General features: G+C 39.2%; 1 protein-coding gene across 12 annotated transcripts in view; it reads right to left on the minus strand.

Moving 5' to 3' along the window:
* Window positions 1–21,919, minus strand: part of TATDN1 (TatD DNase domain containing 1) — a 37,646-nt gene that overhangs the window by 13,099 nt on the left and 2,628 nt on the right. For 4 of the 12 annotated variants that reach the window (XR_004346403.1, XR_004346404.1, XM_032609628.1 and 1 more), the window contains exons 2-7: window positions 13,835–13,900; window positions 13,216–13,265; window positions 9,072–9,135; window positions 7,392–7,535; window positions 7,248–7,290; window positions 22–107 (exon numbers count right to left, since the gene is read on the minus strand). Coding sequence is in view for 10 of the 12 variants with exons in the window: in XM_032609628.1 (XP_032465519.1) it covers window positions 22–107; window positions 7,248–7,290; window positions 7,392–7,535; window positions 9,072–9,135; window positions 13,216–13,265; window positions 13,835–13,900 (453 nt within the window). In the remaining 2 variants the exon portion in view is untranslated. Of the gene's footprint in view, window positions 1–21; window positions 108–4,534; window positions 7,291–7,391; window positions 7,536–8,995; window positions 9,136–11,194; window positions 11,320–13,215; window positions 13,266–13,834; window positions 13,901–21,919 lie in introns of those variants that run through there. The other 8 variants (XM_032609636.1, XM_032609631.1, XM_032609635.1 and 5 more) reach the window with 8 other exon arrangements.

A 21,919-nucleotide genomic window follows, 5' to 3' on the forward strand; every position in this document is an offset into this window, starting at 1 on the left:
GAGATTTTAGCTTTAACTCACCCAAAAATTCAGCATGTGAGTTCCGACAATGAAGAAACATTGGTAATTTTGTTTGTTCTGACAGTTCAAACTGTTTTTCAAAATATCTGCAAAATGGAAAAAAAAATTTCCTCATTAAAAATTTTATTTTAGCATGAGAAAAATAATTGTCAAATGATTTTTTTTTAAGTTAAAGGTCTTTTATTCTCTAGAAATGATAGAACAGAAATAGTGAATTCAGGCATTTAAAACACATCAGGCCTAGCCAAAAGCTTTCATAAAAACTTCCTGAAAGGGTTACTTCATTTTCTGGGATTACAAAATTATTTTCAGAAATGTTTGTTAGTTTTTCCATTGTAACTGCCAGGTAAACTAGGTAGCACTTTACCATTGATCGCTAGAAGTAAAGAGCTGTAAGGTTTAAGTTTACAGTGATGGAGACTGTTCCCCCAAATAATTACTTTTAACTAGCTTTCTGACTAAATCCCAACAAATGAAGTGGACACCCTCCTATCACCCGTGGGATCCCTTCCCCGAAGCATGTGTTGGTGGCCGAAAAGACATGGCCAGCCCCTTGTCCCGAGAGCTGGCTGAGCACCACCAGTGGGCATCAACTCACTCCAGTGAGAAGCCACTTCTACTCAGTGTTTTCTATGTGCTGTTATACAAGGAGTTATTGCCACTGAGCAAAAAGGATTCCCTTAAAAACTAAACACAAAGAATTTATGAAACAAATGAGCACAAAAACTGAAATACTCTATTTTTCAGAAAAATGAAAATTACACGATAAAATGACAGTCCTGAACATTTTAGAGTACTTTATAAAAAGAGTTTTAAGTGCCTTATACCATTGTCTCTCATCTAATCCTCAAAATAACCCTAGGATAAATAGGACAAGAGCTGGTGTCAGAGGGGTGTAAGACCTTGTCCAAGATCACAACACACAAGAGGCTTTCAAGAAGCCTCTTCCTGGTCCCAGCATTTAAGGACAATATCCAGAGGACATGACAGGGTGGGAGTTCTGTGTGTCTTCATTTCAGCAGTGTTCTCTCTCATTCTCATTCATGGTCATGTAGTTTAAGCTAAACCAGGAGTTACAGACAATAGGTGTCATATTATTTTCTTAAGGGGTTTAACTCTTCTAGGCCCCTAATTTGGGGAACAATTTCTCCGTGTATAACTTAAAACTCTTTTGCTGTGTTTTCCTATATCTTGTCTCCTTGAAGTGCCGGACAACTATTTTCCTAAGAGTACCCCCTTTGTAAAACTCTTGAAAATGCTACATTTTAAATTAGAAATAGAAATGTACTTCTCAAAGAAATAGTCATCCTAAAATTGGTGGTCTATGTCTTTATTATCCAATTTTTCTTTTCAGATTCTGCTGGACTAGAATAAGCAAAAATATTTTTAGTTAGCATGGTGCTGAAACTTCACAGTGTAGGAAATATAAACGAACACTGGGACAAAATATTTTAATAATTACTACTGGTCACTATTTTCATAACCTCTAAAGTAATTCAAATGTCAGCAGTTAAGTGCTCTCCAGTCATCATGTAAACTTTACTCTGTATTTGGCTTCTGGCTACACACAGCCATACAACCAAGCCACAGATGTACAGAATCTAATGATCAGCTTGGAAATAAGCCTTCCTATCGCAAAGTAGGCAAAAGTACAATTTATGAAAATAACAGATACCCAAGCAATGTGCTTACAGAATTTTATATGAGAAAAGAAAAGGTTGACGTGCTCAAGCCAGCTAGGTATCATAAGAAAACCATGTGGTTAAAAAATCATTCCCAATAATACAAATTGAGGATAATTGGTACTTAACATCAAATGACTAGGGTCTTTAAAGAAAAAACAACCCACTACGGTAACTAGGAATAAAAACAGAAGCTAAAGGGCAGGAAGTGGCACCTATATTTTTTTTAACTCAGGTGTGTTTAAAAAAATATTTATTGATTTATTTATTATTTATCTATTTATTTATTTATGGCTGCATTGGGTCTTTGTTGCTGCACACAGGCTTTCTCTAGTTGCGGCGAGCGGGGGCTACTCTTCGTTGCGGTGTGCGGGCTTCTCATTGCAGTGGCTTCTGTTGCGGCAGAACACGGGCTCTAGGCGCGTGGCACTCGGGCTCAGTGGTTGTGGCACGCAGGCTCTGGGCGCAGGCTCAGTAGTTGTGACGCACGGGCTTAGCTGCTCCGAGGCATGTGGGAATTTCCTGGACCAGGGTTTGAACCCGTGTCCCCTGCACTGGCAGGTGGATTCTTAACCACTGTGCCATCAGGGAAGTCCAGTGGCACCTATTAAGAGACTTCTCTGCTTCTTTTAAGATTTTTAAAAATTCATAAATGAGAATCATTCTTTGAGTTAGATTTGCTTACTTTAGCAAAGCCGTAATTTGCTTCTGATTGTAAATATTACTGCTTCTTACATTTTAGGGTCAACAATAGCTAAGGTCAGGGCTTGAAAAGTTCAACTTCAGAGTACCAGCTGTTATTACAGGCATACCTTGTTTTACTGAGCTTCTTGGATACTGTTTTTTTGTTTGTTTTTACAAATTGAAGATCTGTGGCAACTCTACGTGAAGCAAGTCTATCGGCGCCATTTTTCCAACAGCATTCGCTCACTTTGTGTCTCTCTGTCACGTTTTGGCAAGTCTTGCAATATTTCAAACTTTTTCATTATTGCATTTGTATTGTATTACTGTATTTTCATTATTGTATCTGTGATCAGTGGTCCTTGATGTTACTATAGCAATTGTTTTGGAGAGCCACAAACCTTGCCCATACCAGACAGCGAACTTAACAAATATTCTGTGTGTTCTGACCTACCAGCGTGTTCCCTGGTCTCTCTTCCTCTCCTTGGGCCTCTCTATTCCCTGAGATACAGCAGCATTGAAATTAAGGAACTAATAACACTACAATGAATTGCCTCTAAGTGTTCAAGTTAAAGGAAGCGTTTCATGTCTCACACTTTAAATCAAAAGCTAGAAATGTTTAAGCTTAGTGAGGAAGGCATGTTTAAAGCCAAGACAGGCCAAAAGCTAGGCCTCTTGAGCCAGTCAGCCAAGTTGTGAATGCAAAGTTAAAGTTCCGAAACAAAATTCAAAGTGCTACTCCCGTGAACACACAAATGATAAGAAAGCGAAACAGCCTTACTGTGATGGAAACAGCAAGAGAAACTAGAATTAGAAGTGGAGCCTGAAGATGGGACTGAATTGCTGCAATCTCATGATAAAACTTTTAAGGAATGAGAAGTTTCTTTTTATGGATGAGCAGAGAAAGTGGGTTCTTGAGATGGAATCTACTCCTGGTGAAAATACTGTGAAGACTGTTGAAATGACATGACAACTTAGTGATGAAGCAGTGGCAGGGTTTGAGAGGACTGACTCCAATTTTGAAAGAAGTTCTACTGTGGGTAAAATGCTATCAAACATCATCGCGGGCTACCGAGAAATAGTTCGTGATAGGAAGAGTCAATCAAAGCAGCAAACTTCACTGCTGTCTTATTGTAAGAAACTGCCGCCGCCAGCCCAGCTTCAGCACCACCACCCTGATCAGTCAGCAGCCACCAACACTGAGGCAAGACCCTCCACCAGCACAAAGACTGACTCGCTGAAGTTTCTGATGATGGTTAGCATTTTTTTAGCAATAAAGTATTTTTTAATTAAAGTCTGTACATTGTTTTTTTACACATAATCCTATCACACACTTAACAGACTACAGTATAGCATAAACATAACTTTTATATGCACTGGGAAACCAAAACATTCCTGTGACTGGCTTTATTGAGATGGTCTGGAACTGAACCCCCGATATCTCAGAGGAATGCCTGTAAGTTGGATTGAGGCAACTCCAGAAGACCCAAAGCGTTCCAGCAGCACACCTGAACCCAGTGTTACTCCTTCCTCTAAGCCAGAGGAGAGACTGAGGCTCCTTGCCATCATCTCTGAGGTTTTCTAAATCCGCAAATGATTATTTTGAAATTTTGTCTGATGTCTGACTAAAAAAAAGAAAAAGACCTGCACAGTAGTAACCCCAAGAAAAATGCCCAAAGCAAATGCCTCCCACTCAAGTGAACAGAACTCTAACTTGCAACAAGGAAAGGAGTGTAGTAGCACAAGGCAGAGAAACTGAAAATACAGGGTATGCCGAAAGGCTAACCTTTCCATAACTAAATCAGGTCTTTTCCTTGTCTTCTTGCTTTTCTTCTCTTTTTGCTCTTTAAAAAGCACTTTTCAAAAATCCCACACAGAAACTATAGCCAGTAGCCTCCTTTAGGTTGGCAGTATTTCTAAGAATACAACAGCCACAATTTATGGAGCTCTGACTCTGTGCCGGGCACGGCACAATGGCTTTACATACTAAATGTTAAGAAAGGCAGGCGGTATTATCCCCATTTTGAAGATGAGGAAATTGAGATTTACAAAGGAATATGTAGGTACCAAAAGGCAGTTATGATTCAAACCCAAAGATCTGCTGATTCCCAAGATCTTTTCATACTACGTCATCTACTGCCTTTACTTACCATTATTTTTCAGATACTTTGCACAGTAGTGGGTGTTTTTTCGGTCTTGCCTCCTAATCCATTATACTAATTTATTTTCTATTCTTCTCTTCTCACAGGTCTCTTTTTTGACTATACGTTTTTACTTAAAAAGTAAAACAAAAATGACAATCGCACACTAGTTAATTGTTTCAGATGGACAACTGGCATATATAAGCACGGACCAAAATCTAAATTCTTTCAATAGACTCCACAGTAAAAGCTGAATTATAGGCTTTTTATCCATCATGCTCTACAGGAACCAAAGACACTTTCCTTCTTATTAAAAATTCAGTGCACATTTACGATGTGCTAAGAGTACTGTGCTAGGCGCCATAGGAACTAGAACATGAGGAAGGCTTGGTCTGTGCCTTTGAAGAACTCAGAGACACTAGTTTGTTGTGGGAGCAGAAGTGGTAACACAAACACTTTTATTACAATGTGAGAAATGCTGAAACAAGTACAGAGTGCTGTGTGGCAGAGAATAGGGGTAATGCTGTTAATACGTGCTATAGGATAGGAGGGAGCAAAGGTAGAAGACATGGGTATATGTTTCCATAACAACAATCCAAATGCAATTACTACTGGTTTGTCACTCTTTTACTCACTAAGTCATTTGATGATCTATAATAAAATGAAATTTCAAACTCAACTGCCCATCTATTCAAAATTTCTACTGTACTTTAATTCGTCCTTAGCCTTACCTGTTCTGGAAGAGGCCTAGGTCACATCCCGTCACCTTAGCAAAGCCTTCTGACTCCCCCCAGAAAGTGAGTCTTTCCCTCTGCTGTTCACATACCTTTTTGATAGCACTTTCCAACCTATTTTAATTATTTATGTCCTCTCTTATCTGTAGAGGCACTTATTCTTCTTTGTATCAGACTGAGGAGACACTTGGTAATCATTCACTTAATCAAGGAGTTCAACCTCTATTACAGATCACTACATCTGGACAACTGGCACTGTGTGTTGAAGCATAAACTATATACTGCTATATATACATCGTTTTAAGTTCTGATCTGAAGATGATGGAGCAGTAAAAGAGAGCTGATACTATCAATGTTTTCATTAAACACACACACAGATCAGGTTTAAAGTATTTAAGTTGCATTTTAGAATCAGTTTAAGTCATCTGGATGAAAAGTCCATATGGAGGACTCTGCCACTGTCCTTGATGGTCACCACCACACCATCTGTTTGCCTCATGAGGCCTCATTCTTGGCCAAAAACAGACATGAAGTGGAGGAATTAAGATGTGTGGGCTTAACCCGAGGAAGGTATTACAGCCAACTGTTTCTCTTTTTAAATGTGAATATGTGAACTTTTAAGGTAAGTGAACTGACCTACATGATATTCGAGAGGGGTACAGAGATTTAATAATCCTGCCAGTAATCACGTGAATGTCCCTGAAAAACACGGCAAATAATATGCTGCTAACTAAACAGCTCTGAAAGGTTCTATAACTGTGAAGCCTGAAAGCAAGAGTCCATAGAACATTACTCCAACCCATCCTGTGTCACTTGGTTATGGTCCTTCAGGAATTCTGGACCCTGAAGTCCAGGGTACGACAGGCTCACTGGTCAATCTGCGCCTCACTGGGGGCACTTTCACCTGGACCAGTCACACTGGGATTGCGTGTGTGGGCAGGAGAGGGAGTGGGAGGAAGTACACTTCTGGCAGGTATGGTTTAAAAAGTCCCTTCAGGCCATCAAGCACTGCCTTAATCAAGATCATATGACAAGAAATAGTTAATTATTAAATATTATGAGACAGCTAGATGGTATCTTAAGAGAATTTGATCCAGACTCCTCTTTCATGTATGAGAAACTAAGCAGGATGGAGGGTTGTTTATTCTTAAATGGCTCCAGGAGCAGATACTATACCTTATTCATAGTTTTGTATACTATGAGTTCCCAGCAGTTTCTAGCACATATTACTCCATAAATATTTGCTGAATAGATGAATAACTAAATTAGCCTCCTTTAGAAACTCATTTTAATGTTTTACCATCTTGACAATTAATACACTGTTTTTGAAATTCAACAAAATACTTATGTCTTAAATTAAGCCTATAACATAATTTTTCTTTTCAGCCTTCAACACTACCCACCAGTCTGGTGACAGGAGTTCCAACTAACAGCTACAGGCAATGGGTTGTAAGAAGTCTCTGAGGCTTGTGAGCTTGGAGTTTTCTCAGAAGCCACCACTCCCAACATGGACCCTATGAAAGGATTCTCAGGTTCCAAACTGACAATATTCAACACCCAGCAAGAGTAAAATATGCTTTTCTAGCTTTGGTGATTGATCCTATAATCTCTTTTTATTAATAATATCTTTTACTCTTAAATCATATGCCCCACAACTGAATTTAATTCATTTTATTGGAATGGTTCATGTATGAATGCTCTTATTAAACAAACAAAAATCGAAAGTCTATCACGTAAACTCATCCCTGTTTCTACCATTAAAATCAAGTTAAATGGTTAAACAATTAGGGAACTATATGCTTCCATACCTTATGAATTCCATTCAAGTACGCATGGAATTTGTTTCACTTAACTTTTAATATACAAAGGGAAAAACAAAAAAACCCTCACGCTTAATCTAACTACATTCTGAACTGATAAAATCTACTTAAAAATCACCCTTAAGATTTTACAATACGATAATTTCTAAAGACAACAAATTTCCTTACTTGAGCTGAGTACCTTTAGGACAAAACTGCAGTCGGTCAAAATCTTTGAAAGATAAAAAAGAATCAATAATTACTCATGACTTGTACACAACAAATCAATTATTTTCAAACAAAGTCACTCTAACGGGATAAGTTGGCACTTACCAAGTCCACATTCCCCTATTGCTACAACTTTCCCCTTGTTGTTTTCAGCGAGATTTAGTAACTCCATCAAGTAAAGATCAGGGTTATTCTTTTCAAATTCATCACATCTTGTAGGATGACACCCAACTGTACTGAAAAACATATCTAGCACAAAATAATGTCTTAGGATTATTTTCAAAATATTTTTTCATATTTATATTTAATATGCAAAAATGATATAATATCAAATAATTTCAACTGGTCAGTTTTTAACAATACCCATAAACTAGTCAGACTACCAGAATTGCACTGGGTTAGTCACATAAGAATTTTTGGAATACTAACAGAGTAGGACATGAATATGAAAATTGCCTTAATGTACTGGTAAAAATAATTCAACTCTTCCAAAGTTTGGTATTTACTGAGCCTTTTGAATGGAAAATGAAACAATTTCTTAGGTAATGACATTTCATTCTACAATTTTATCTTTAATATTCACTGTTTATGTGACTCAGGTTCATGTATTAACAGTTAAAATGCATTATTCCTTTCCCTTAAAAAGGGTAACAGAGGTGGAAGTAGGATTCACTTTTCTAATAGAAAATAAAGCTCACTTATTTGGAGGCTGTACTTTGGTATCTTAATTGTATGGAACACAAGTGTGAGGTTGAAAAGGGCTTAAGAAGCTTAAGGCGCTTGCACCTGATGAACCCATGGGAGAGACCTGTTGCCTTCCTCAGGCTCCCACGAATATGTTCATGCATAAAAGGAGCTTTTAAAGCAGTGAGGTAGCAGGTATATGCAGAGTGGAAAAGGGTTGACAATGGAGATCTGAGAACTTTTAAAAGCATATCTGTTTGGGGAATAACAAGTATGCAAGATAATATTCTTATACACATCAAAAGCTTCTGGGAAGATGATTATTTTTATGACTTTAATCACTAAGAAAAAGTGTCAGTGGATCCTGAAGAGAAGTATGCATTTTAGAAAGATTTCAATAAAAAACAGCTTTTAATGAATAAACCAGTATTTTGAAAAATAACATGGAATGCCTAATTCTTCAGTGTCTAGCACATGAAGTATGCTCCCTGCTGCTCCCCAGCAAAAAACAAACCAAAAAAAGGTTAGGTACATGAATGCCAGGTAAAGGAGGTGTTTTATGTAACTAGGATTCTTGTAGGAATCAACTCCAAAACTTTACAGACTTTAAACAAATGCAAATATATGAACATAAAGTGAGCATATGAGGGATTATATATTATATTATTATTTGCATTCCTGGGGCCTTGCACAGTGTCTCTGATCTGCATGATGAATATTTATAAATATTTATAAATGATAAATGATCTTTCACAGCCTAAGTTAAAAAAGAGCAAATAAAAAGCAACTCATATCTTAAACACATTATGGCATATACACAAAAATTCTACATCAGGAATATCTGAGGTTAAATTTTATGCCTAGTGAACTTAATTCTCATTAACTGAAATCTTAAAATAATCCTTATTAAATACAAGAGCATTCATCAAGCATCTGATATAACAATGGGCACTTTCAATTTTTTCATCTTAATCATGTCACACTGAAATTGGTCTATCTTCCTGTTGTGTCTACAGTATTTGTACCTGAGGCAGTTCTCAGAAAGACTTCTTCAAAATAACTTAATTCACATTTTGGGGGGTAAAAGTAATATGAGGATACCATTTGTCTGTGCCAAATGCAGTGCATCTTTACTGTCTTGTAGATTTCCACCTGTAATCACAAACTGAAACAGAAAGAAATAAGTCCACTTTAACAGGGTGTCAACCAGTTTCCCAAACGTGCTTTCCTGCTGCTTTTTTCCAGAATGCTTCTCTCTCTGTCACATACCAACCCTCCTTTAAAAATTCAGCTAAAAGATCACCTCCTGTGCAGAGTGGATCCTGAATACCCTCTCCACGTGTGCACGCACGCACACGCACACACACATACACACACTACAAAGAATTTGTGACTCCTACTAAAATGTATTCACATGTCTGTCTTTCCTATTAGACCACGAATTTCTTGAGGACAGAGATCACATTAGGAAAGAATGAATAACTAAAAACTTCTGAATTTAGAATTCTGTTAATCTAAATTAGAGATTCAATAGTGTTGACTAAACAGTTCTCCAGGTGTGGTCCTGGACTCTCCAGGGGATATGTTAGGTCAAAACTATTATCATAATAATACTAAGATGTTATTTGCCTATTCACTCTCACCTGTCACGCGTGTGCAGTCAAGTATTCCAGAGGCTACATGATGTGTAACATCACAAGAGACTGCAGCAACAGATATGAAAGCTCAGCAGTCTTCTATTAAGTCAGACATTTAAAAGATATTAAAAAAAATACAAATTCCACTCATGTCACTACATGTTTTTGGTTTAGAAAATACTTGTCATAAAAATATGTTATTTATTTTACATAATGGTCTACTGTTTTAAAATGAATTAATATATAGATACAGTTGACCCTTGAACAATGTGGAGGTTAGGGGCGCCGTTGAAAATCTGTATATTAATTATAGTCAGCCCTCTGTATCAGGGGTTCCACATCTACATATTCACCCAACCTCAGACCACGTAATACTGTAGTATTTACTACTGGAAAAAAATCTGTGTCTAAGTGAACTCACAGTTCAAACCAGTGTTATTCAAAGACAACTGCATTTAAAACTTTTCTGTTTTAATCTCTAATACAATATATATCAATAGACAGAACCCACATAAGAGCTCTTTAGGGTCCTCAATAATCTTAATATGAAGGAGTTCTGAGGCCAAGTTTGACAATCACTGGATTAATGTATATTGATAAAATTCTTTGCAGGGAAATGTATAGCTCTTGGCAAGGAAGCCCTTCTACAGAGGTAGCTATCAGAGTCCACTGCAGTTAGAACAGCATCTTTGCTAACCTGTTTAAGGGAAAATGTCACTAAAGAGCTATGTGTTGATGGTGACTACTGAGGCAGTGCTGCTTAAGTGCACATTCTTCTGAAGAAGTGATTTAAACACACTGAGGTATATTTTTTAAAGCATACTTCAAGAGACTCACTGAGCTAAAATGAAGAATTCATTCTAGGTACACACGTAAATAGAACACACAGAAAACACAGGAGATAGTGCAAATGATAAACAGACATTTTCACAGAGTGATAAACTTCTGAAATGATAGACACTATCTATTCTGCCTGTAAAACATAGTATATTATTAACAAAAATATTGAGAAAACTATTGTTTACTAACACTACCTAATTCTTTAATAAAGGATGAGGTGGGGACTTCCCTGGTGGTGCAGTGGTTAAGAATCCGCCTGTCAATGCAGGAGACACAGGATCGATCCCTGGTCCCAGAAGATCCCACGTGCCGCGGAGCCACTAACCCCGTGTGCCACTACTGAGCCTGCGCTCTAGAACCCGCGAGCCACAACTACTGAGCCCTCATGCCACAACTACTGAAGCCTGCGTGCCTAGAGCCCGTGCTCTGCAACAAGAGAACCAACTGCAATGAGAAGCCCACGCACCACAATGAAGAGTAGCCCCCGCTCGCCACAATTAGAGAAAGCCTGCACACAGCAACGAAGACCCAACGCAGCCAAAAATAAATTATTAAAATAAAATACTCTGTAATGTCCTATATGGGAAAAGAATCTAAAAAAGAGTGGATATATGTATAACTGATTCACTTTGCTGTACACCTGAAACATGTTATAAATCAACCGTATGCCAATAAAAATTTTAAAAAAAGGATCAGGTGCCCACATCCAGTATTCAATTATGCAAAATAGTTTGTAATCAAATCTACCTTTTATTTTACCTGTAACTTTCCCAAATAGATGAAAAAGTAAGGACAAGACTAGGGGACATATACTTTCCTCTCCCAGTTTACGACGATGACGACGATGATGATGACGACAATGACAGCTTCCACTATAAACATAATAAATGTTGCTTACTTTATGCCAGGTACAATATCAACTGCTTTGCATCCTATATTTTATTTAATCTTCACAACAATTCTGTTTATTAGCTATTATTATCATTCTTGATTTAGGGATGAGAAAACTGAAGTCTAGAGAGATGTTACAGGTTACAAAGCTCTGAAGAAGGAAGCTGGGGCTGGAACCAAGGTTTGTGATGCCGTAACTGTGCTTTTAATCACTACCATAAAGCTACAAGGTACTGGATTAAATTTCAATTTGGAACCATGTCCAAGTAAATTTGATTTCAGTTCTTCAGTTCTATCATTCCTAAATCCATGTGGGTGTTATAAATGTTAAGATTAAACTATTCATGGATGACACACGAAAACTGTCTACGAAAAATGTCTCCTGCCATATCAGTCAACAAAGGATATTATGGTCATCAAGTGCTCAGCCACTGCAGCCGCCTCAGACTGTGCACCCTGAGGGGAATCAGGATGGCGAAAAACAGGATACTTGCTCTAGACAGTGAAGGTGCACATCAAAGGAATGATTTCAATGAGCCCAGACTCTTGCATCTTCCCATATGTAGAAAAGTGCTAAGTTCATTAACTTGAGATTTTTTTTCTTTAATTAGGAGTCATCTTTTGATGTTCCACTACCTGTTTTTTTGTTGTGGTTTTGGTTTTTTTTTGGCGAAACTCCCATATATCCTGGCTCCTCCCTTACCTCTTCGGAGCAGTCCCTCAGAGCCACCTGAGAGGATTTAGGCAACTACCAGTTGCCTCTTAAGAAGCCTGGTAATTCAGCAAGTATGCCAAATAAAACATAATTCTCAACCTTTAGGTTGTGCAGTTTTTTTCAGCTGACAAAATTTAGGAGCTTCGTATTTCAGAGTTTGCAGAAAAACATTTTATAAAGTGATTTACCAAGCAAAGAATGACCACATAATGAGAAATTATGTTGTAACTTTTATCCTTACTACTTCTGAATAATAACTAATACAGTTTTAGAGTTGGAGACTGCAGAACTCATTTAGCCAGGAGTATCACTTTTTAAAACTGAGGTTTATTTAACTTAGAAACAGTAGCTACTAAGCGCCCTGATACACTATGGAGCTTAATCTTTTTTTTTTTTTTTTTTTTTAAATATTTATTTATTTGGCTGCGCTGGGTCTTAGTTGCGGCATGCGGGTTTAGTTGCTGCATGTGGGATCTAGTTCCCTGACCAGGGATCGAAGCCAGGCCCCCTGCTTTGGAAGCGTGCAGTCTTACCCACTGGACCACCACGGAAGTCCCCTTTGGAACTTAATCTTATTTCTTGTGTGCATGTGTGGGCTAGCTTGCTACTTTAAAAAAAATACTGATTAAAAAGAAATATCTATTCAAAAATTTGACACCAAACTAAAATTCTTTTGCTTAGAACACTCTAAAAGTAGTAGGAATTCTCCTATCAAATTACCACCATAAAAATTAAAGTGTTCTCTCAGTTATTTGAAATGTTATACATAGTATAAAAGCTAAACTTGGTGATTAGATACATGTCTTTTTGATGATTGCTTACTTCTAACAAACGCTAAATTGTTACAAAATCTACTAACAGTTGCCTCTTAAGAAGCCTGGTAATTTAGATGGGTTTTAAAAAACTTTTCCAGGGAGACTTGGCCATTACTACACTTCTGATCACATGGAAGATCCACTCACAAGGTTTGTGTCACTTAAGTTCCTGAGAACAGAATATTTTGATATTTTATTTCATTAACTTGCTAATATTACATGTTGACAATACATATCACAAAATGCTAAATGTGGTTTGGCTTTCTCTTCTTTTCTGCAGTATTTTAACCAAAATTTAGTTTTTTTTAAAAAAAAAACCCATAAGGATAACAAAAATGAAATGTTACCTTTTTAACACCAATCTGAACAGCTCTCTCTATTACATCCCGTAAGTCATCTGTAAAAGATGAACCCCACATTAAGAAAATGTAACTAAAAATTCACTTACCCATAATTTAGTTATCCTTTATTGAAAGAAAAATACATAGAAAAATCATATTTACTGAAGTCAAATCAATACTATTTGATGAGTGCTTATCATATAAGCAAAGACCTAGCGATACTTTAAAAAAAAAAGAAACCCATATAAGGCAAAATAGACGAATAGTTATCCATTCAATTGTACTTTTATTCTGTTGACCACAAAGGGGAAAAGTCTGTTTGGCTTTATGGTTTGCCTTTTATGCATATGGTTATCTAAAGTTCTATATTCAAAGTTATAAACTTCTACAGATAAGAAGGGCTTGATAACACTTTGTTGTAATAGGTATTTTATAAATGTTCATGATCATGGTTTACCAATATAGCTTATATGTGTTTCACTTTGTTTATAGTTTTATCCAAGATGCATAATAAATTCTTTAATATTTCAATTGTAAGAGTGGATGAAGCTTCTTATGGTCTCCCTTGAGTCAGAAAGTTTGTCTTCACAGATAAACTATTTACCTTAATAAAAGAAACATTTACCTTGATGCTTTTGAACCCCCCTATAAATTCCTCTGAACATAGGATCTGTCAAGTTGATACCAATGTCTGTAGAAAGCAAAAATAAAACACATGATCATTAAGAGCCTCTATTTGAAACTTTTACTTTAAATAAAAGGTCCTGTTACTAACCTTTTCATTCATACATTCATTCAAACAAAATCTAAGTGCCTACTGTTTGTCAGTCACTATGCTAGACACCTGGGATACAAAGATGAAAGATATTAAGTCCTGCTCTCAAGAAACTCACTGTAGAATTGGGAAGGCATTCCCATTAACAATTAAGAAATCACAAGTAGATACTAGCACGGTGGGACACAGAGGAGGCCCACCCAACTTAGTCTGGTAGTTAGCCCAGAAGGGGCTTCCAGAAAGAATGGATTCTTGAACTGAATCTTAAAGGATGAGTTGGAATTACCCAGTAGAAGACAGGAAATTGCAGATAAGAGGAAGCAGCAGAAGCAAAGCTTCTGGGGTCTGAAATAGCACGGTGATCATGGAGAGCTACAGGCTGTTCTGACTGGTGGAGAGAAGTGTAGGGAAGGGAGTGACCAGAAAAGGGCAGACTCAGCTGTGTTACAGACACTTGTCTTTAAAATACCAGATGCAACAAGAAGCACTGATGGCTTCTAAGATTTGTGTTCTGGACATCTCATTCTGGCGTCTTTGTAGAAGGTGGGATTAAAGGGGGCAAATGGAGTCAGGATAGTTTACTTGGAAACAGGCAAGAGCTCATATCTGCAATGAAGAGAACTTGAATTAGGGTAATACGAGTGGAGATACAGAGAGGGCAATAAATTATTTATTTCCTTTATTCACCAAATACTTATGAAGACCAACACTATGTCAAATACTATGTAAGGAGTTAGGGGGTGATGAACAAGACCCGGCGCTTGGTCCCTGCCTTCCAGGAGTTCACAGTCTATATGGGAACTACAAATATAATTTGTGATATATAAGAAGCTGGACTGTGAGCAACATGAGGCAAGAAATGTTTATCTTCTTCAATGCTGTATCCCTAGAACCTAGCACGATAGCTGGTATATAGTAGGATCTCTATACACTGGTTTTTTTTAAAATTTACATATTTATTTTTGGCTGCGTGGCTGCGTGTGGGCTTTCTCTAGTTGTGGCAAGCGGGGGCTACTTTGTTGCGGTGTGCAGGCTTCTCATTGCAGTGGCTTCTCTTGTTGCAGAGCACAGGCTCTAGGGCACACGGGCTTCAGTAGTTGTGACTCGCGGGCTCTAGAGCGCAGGCTCAGTAGTTGTGGCACACGGGCTTAATTGCTCCGTGGCATGTAGGATCTTCCCGGACCAGGGCTTGAACCCATGTCTCATGCATTGGCAGGCGGATTCTTAACCACTGTGCCACTAGGGAAGCCCTCTCTATACAGTTTTTTTTTTTTTTTTTTTTTTTTGCGATACGCGGGCCTCTCACTGCTGTGGCCTCTCCCGTTGTGGAGCACAGGCTCCGGATGCGCAGGCTCAGCGGCCATGGCTCACGGGCCCAGCCGCTGCCGCGGCATGTGGGATCTTCCCGGACCGGGGCACGAACCCATGTCCCCTGCATCGGCAGGCGGACTCCCAACCACTGCGCCACCAGGGAAGCCCTCTATACAGTTTTAAGCCTGTAAATAATTATTTTACAGCTTTGTGCTTTGGAGCACAAAGAAGTAGCACTATACAGTTTTGGCAAGAATGATGAAAAAGGTTCACAGAAGAGTCTAGATCTTGAAGCTAAAGCTTAGAAGCTGACAAACAGAAGAGGCATTCTACATACAGGTGTGTGTAGGTACACACTGCATCCGGAGAACTGGAAGAGACTCACTGTGCCTGTGGAGGCTGAGGTTCACAATGCAGAGCGATTCTGCAGTGCCTCTCTTCTTCTAACCTCTCCCCTGCCCAGCCTTCCCCCACCCCAACATTCAGCAGTGTCTGTATTCATTCTAGTTGTCACACAGAGGGGAGTGCAATTGGCATCTTAGGCTTGAAGCCATGGGTGCTGCTAAATATCCTACAACGCACAGGATAGCCTCTCACAACAAAAGAATAATCTGACCCCACCAACCAAGTGCTGTCTCGATAAATCCTGCTTCAGAGCATAAGGCGACGAGGGGAATAACAAGATGTGAAGTCAGCTTGTGATGGCCATGGGCAACAAAACACCTTCCCTATTTAAAATATACACGCTTTAGCTTTTAGCACTAGGAGAACTCCAAGTTCATGGTTGGGTATGACAGTTGCCTACCCACAGACCCCCAAATTATTTCTGCTGAGTTTCAGCTGCTTCTTGGTATATTCTCACTGATTTCTACAAGCTAGCCTCAACAAAGCTGTGCTGCTTCAACATTAAGCCAGACCTTGAAAGATGAATGGGAATTTGGATAATCCAAGAGATGGTGGGGAGAGTATTCTAGTCATTTGTAACAGCAAGAGAAAGGCACATGCAAAAAACTTCAAAGAATATTTGGGCAACAGCATATATGTCAATAGAGGGTAGGAGATGATTCACAATTGATACCCTTTATAGGGCTATTAACACAACATATGTTGCCGAATACTATAAATACAAGGTAGGGGTTCAGTGGAATGGCCCAAATCAAAGAAATCAGCATCTACTTTTTTTCAAGTACGGAAAGGGGCAGACTGAGAAAGGAACCCAGGGAAGGGTGCAGAGGTCTTTCTGCCTGCAATACCCTTCATACACTCAGTCTACCGGTCACCCGCCACGGATGGGCATTAGGAAACACAGAAACGGCCTGTGTCTCTTCTGGCCCATTATTAACCCCTTTGTGCAGCAAAGAGATCAGAATTCTTCTAAAGCAATCTTTTGCTAGAAACAAAGTGAAAAACAAATGAAACAGCAAGCAAATTTAGTGAACTTTATGATACTAATTTAAAGCAAAACTGAAGATTAACTTGGAGGCTCAGTTTATGAAGCCTTTCCCGTGTCCCTGTCTCAACCCTAACAGGAATGGATGCTAAACCGGTCTTCCATGCTCTGAGGCCAACTCCAGGTGATGGATGCTGCTGCTTCTTAGAACCTACCTCTTCCTGACGTGGGTCAGTCTTTGAGGCCGAGTCATAGTGTACATCAAAGATCTATATTCAGCTTTGGACCCAGGTGAGCCTTGGGCTTTACAATATCCTGCACTGGCTCAGCCACTAATTTCTTCCTTTTTACGCAAGAATCTCTTGTGACTTATAGCTCTTGGCCCTTTCCTTTCTGACATGTGGTTTGCCTGAAGTGTATTCCCCAGCCAGTTATTAAAGCTGCTTTCTATCCTCTGATGAATAGGCTGCTTCACCTTAGTCAAGTTTGGTGAAGGGGCTCAGGATGTCACCCCAAAATATGCTGCTTTGCCATATTGGTTATTTTGAGCTGAAGGCACTTAAGAAACAGCAAATGCAGGAAAGGATCCCTAATCTCTCCTTTCTACCTAAAAAGGGGTCATAAAATTTCTCATGAGAAAGGTGCCCTCCCTGTACCAGGAAGGGAAGAGCAATCTTATCACCAGAGACTGGGAGTCAAGTTGAAATGGATCTGTACAGCCAAACCCAAAATAACTCCTATCTTCCATTAGTTTCTCCCCATTTTTCCTAGTCACCTGTCCCACAATTTGCATAACTTAAGTCTCCCACCAATTTGCATAACTTAAGTCCTTTGTCTTATCACTCCCCACTTGCCATTTCAGTAAGCTTTCTGGTCTAAAAGCTTCTTTGGGTCTTCATTTTCCTTTTGAAAACTCTCCATGTATGTGAAAAAAAAAAAAAGTATGCTTTCTCCTGTTAATCTGCCTTATGTCAGTTTTATTCTTAGGCCCAGCCACAGACCTAAGAGGGCAGGACGTGAAGTTTTCCTCCCCTATGCAGGCAAGTAGCTTCTTTGTCTGACACTGTGATTCACTTCTGTCTCCTCTCTCCTATCCTGGGTGGGCCTCTGGCCTCTCACTCCCCACCCACCGACTCCCCAGAAAACACCAACAGAGTGATTAAGATAATTAACAAGTCGACATAGAGGCGTCAAAGAAAGTTCAAATTGATCATCAAAAAATATTCAATCTGTGAGCAACTTCCAAGAAATACAATAAAATGGGGAACTGCAGTTTTGGACAAGAGAATGGGCTTTGGAATCAGAATTCTTGGAATTATGACTCATCAGCTGAATGATTTGGGGCAAATGAGTAGCCTCTGAGCCTCAGTTTCCTCACTAATAGGGAGGGTGGGCATAAAATTTCTCCTTTCAGGAGTGAAATGTGGCTCAAATTGGAAAATGAATGTGAAAGTATCCTTACAAATTAAAAGCCTTATAAAATGTAATTATTATTATTATTATTACTGGGCACAGTATAAATTCTGTAACATGCGAACAACAAATGGAATTTCAGTCAACATTAGCTATACTGTCATACTACCTTAAGTGTAACACTCCCAATCAAGAACCTCATTATTAAATAGCCAAATGTAAGTCCAGTTTGGTTTATGATTCAGGACTCAACCACGAAAATAAACCAGTCAAAATCCTATTTATTTAACTTGTTCGAAATGTTCTGATATATAAGGGACAGTATCTTTAAATTCAAAAATTCCTATCAGATGTAAGCCTACTGTCAGTAACTAAAAAAATTAAATCCTGTACAAACATCGACTTCTAGCTTGAAAAACTAAGTACATGAGAGGTAAGGGTGAGAGAGCACGACAGGAAGAAAAAAAGGCAAAGCAGAAAATCACTAACTCTGATTGGGGAGGGGAATACTGAGGGATTCATACATTTAGTGGCATGCCATCTTATAAGGATAAGTAATGTTTCTTTTCCATTAATTTTCTCCTTAATTAGCTGGCTTTAAAAGCATTACTGCAGGGCTTCCCTGGTGGCGCAGTGGTTGAGAGTCCGCCTGCCGATGCAGGGGACACAGGTTCGTGCCCCGGTCTGGGAAGATCCCACATGCCCCGGAGCAGCTGGGCCGTGAGCCATGCCGCTGAGCCTGCGCGTCCGGAGCCCTGTGCTCCGCAACGGGAGAGGCCACAACAGTGAGAGGCCCTGCGTATCGCCACAAAAAAAAAAAAAAAAAAAAAGTAAAAGCATTACTGCTAAAAACTGTTGCCAGTATTAATGAGTTTTATTTTCAAAACAATAAAAGAGTGGAAAAACTGTTTGTAACCAAAAGAAAAATACATCTCCAAACTGATGCCTCACTGGTCTCAATAAATCATGTCATACCACTGTCACCATGATCTAGGGATACAAAGGGACAGCAAGTAGAGAATTTACGATTGTTTTAGCCTTTAGATATAACTTCAGGTTTACAGGAAATAAAAGCGATTAGAGAACAAGCTAACCATCACTACATGGCAGACCAAGTTGCTTCTGCAAGGCAGTGCCATGAAGAAATGCGCTAGATCAAGGGGGTGGCAACCTACGGCCTGCGTGCCATTGTCTATTTTTGTTTGCCCCTAAGGTAAGAATCGTTTAAAACTTGGAAAAAAAAAAGTCAAAAGAAGAATAGCTCTTATGACATGTAAAAATTATAAGAAACTAAGGTTTCACAGTGTTCACAAAGTTTTATTGGAACATGGCCACACCCATTTGTTTATATAGTATCTATATATGGCTGTTTTTGAGTTACAGGTCAGAGTTGAGTAGTTGCAACAGATGTATGGCCTGCAAAATAAAAAATATATACCATATGACCCTTTAAGGGAAAGCTGGCCAATTTCTGTGCTAGATTCAAAATCTGAAGGACACTCAAATACATGGCTCCAGATTGGATATTGTTTTGGACAAGACCACCTTGTAAAAGAGGCTCCAGAGAGATCCTTTGCCCCTTCTTCCATGTGAGGACACTGTAAGAGGGCACCAGCCACGAACCAGGAAGAGGGTCCTCACCAGAACGTAATCATGCCAGCACTCTGATCTTAGATTTCCCAGCTTCCAAACTGTGAGAAGTAAATTTCTGTTGTTTATAAGCTACCCAGTCTGTGCTATTTTGTTACAACAGCTCAAAACGGACTAAGACAATCTACAGCATCACCTTCTCTCTCAATCTGTATATACCAAGTAGGTGGATTTTATCTCCTAAGCTCTCAATCCGTGCACTTTTTTCCATCTCCACTACCACCATAATACCTGAAGCAACCAACTCCAGCTTGGATGCTACTCTGACCCCCTTTCATTCTGTTCTCCACCTGACTGAAGGTTTCTTTTCATTCATAAATCAGATCATGGTACTCTTACCTGTCACTCCTGATACACCCTTAACATGGTAGGATCTTAGCTCTGCAAACCTCTAGCTGATTCTGTACAATTCTCCCTCCTCCCTCAACCCCTTCCCCATTTCTCTCTGCTCCAGACCCGCTGGTCTTCTTTCAGTTTCTCAAAAGTGCTATGCACCCTCCTGCCACAGAATGTTTGCACAGGCTGTTGTATTTGGAACCTTCCCCCTGCCTTTCTTTGCCTACTTAACTCTTAATCTTTCAGAGCTCAGTCCAAGTGACACTTCCTCAAGGAAGCCTTTTCAGACCTCCCAGTCTAAGTTCTGTTCCTCATCAAATGCCCAGAGAACCATATTCCTTTTCTTCAGTGCCCTCTTCTCTGTCACTGTGGTAAAGTCATTAGTGCACTTAAGAGGCTGTCTCCACCACTAGACTGTAACCTAGTTTCTACCCTCCACTGAGTCCTAGCATTTAGCACATCAGGTGGCACACAGCAGAGATTCAGTAAATATTTGTAGAATGAATGAATGAATGACCAAGTTCCAGTCCCTAGCGAGATGGGATTTGTAAGAGATGGCCAGCAGCCCCAATCAGCCTGCTTCTAGGGGCACAGGGCAGGATCAGAACCCCGTTAAAATAACACAACTACTGATAAACCTTAGATACCTAACAGCCCCCAGCTGGTTGGCCCCAAGGGGTAGTTGCTACTAATTACTGCCAGCTGCTCACTGGCTCATTTGGTGGGAGGGAGTGCAGAGGCTACTAGATAGGAATCACCTTAAACCTATGCTTCTCAAACGAGGGGTATTCCAGAGTATGTTAACACCCTGAGATTCCCTGGAGTATCCATTTTACTTTGGAAGATTTAGGGGATAAAATATCTTTTAATTTTAAAAGGGCACTATGTTATTTCAAAGTTAAACACAAGACATCCAAAGAAATGTTGTAAATGCATCCAGATTTACACATCACTGCTGCCACCCCATCACCCCTGGGGTATACTCCACTCTATGTCCTTAAGTGACCTTTGGTGGGTGAGTTTCAGAGCATGAACCAGCCAGCATTGAAAAGGGAGCTTCCACTCCATCCCAAGTTCTATCACTTTGCAATGATTAAGCATAGATTCTTATTGCTTTCAGACTGAGGATATAGTCATCTGTGGTATGATACTCAATGTCACAGAAATTAGTCTCAAGTATAACCGAGGACAATGTTGAAGTGTCCTCTAGGAGGGAGCAATGTTTCCCATAAAACACAAATACATCTGCTTCCCGCCCTCCTTCCCCACATTAGAAACACTGGTTGTAGTTCTAAGGGGCAGCCATTGGTTACATAATTTGAGAAGGGGGAAATTTAGGATTACAACCTGGTGATAGTCAGCTGTCCTAAATCAAAATCTAAGGCTGCTCTTATAACACTGGTTTTTCTATTACTATTATTAAATTAAAAAAATTTTGGCCATGCTAGGCATCTTGTGGGATTTCAGTTGCCCGACCAGGGACTGAACCCAGGCAATGGCAATAAAATCCCCGAATCGCAACCACTAGACCACCAGGAAACTTCCTCCACTGGTTTTTCTTCATGCAACTGTTCCATGTAAAGCTTGTTCATGGACCAATTGTCCATGGGCCTGATATGTTGTTTTCCAAAGTACTGCTCATGACTATTTTGGGCAGAGATTTGAGTAGTGGGTCATAGGCAGAACTTTTTAAATGGCATGGAATATTAACTATCAGTAAGTCACAAAACAAAGGTAGAATGTATAGTATGATTCCACTTTTGTTGTAAAAAACACATCGAATATGTTTGCATATTTTTATGATTCTGTATAAATTTTAAAATATGGGAAGGATA

This window comes from Phocoena sinus, chromosome 17 (assembly GCF_008692025.1).
Source record: "Phocoena sinus isolate mPhoSin1 chromosome 17, mPhoSin1.pri, whole genome shotgun sequence".
In the NCBI taxonomy this organism is placed as follows: Eukaryota; Metazoa; Chordata; class Mammalia; order Artiodactyla; family Phocoenidae; genus Phocoena; species Phocoena sinus.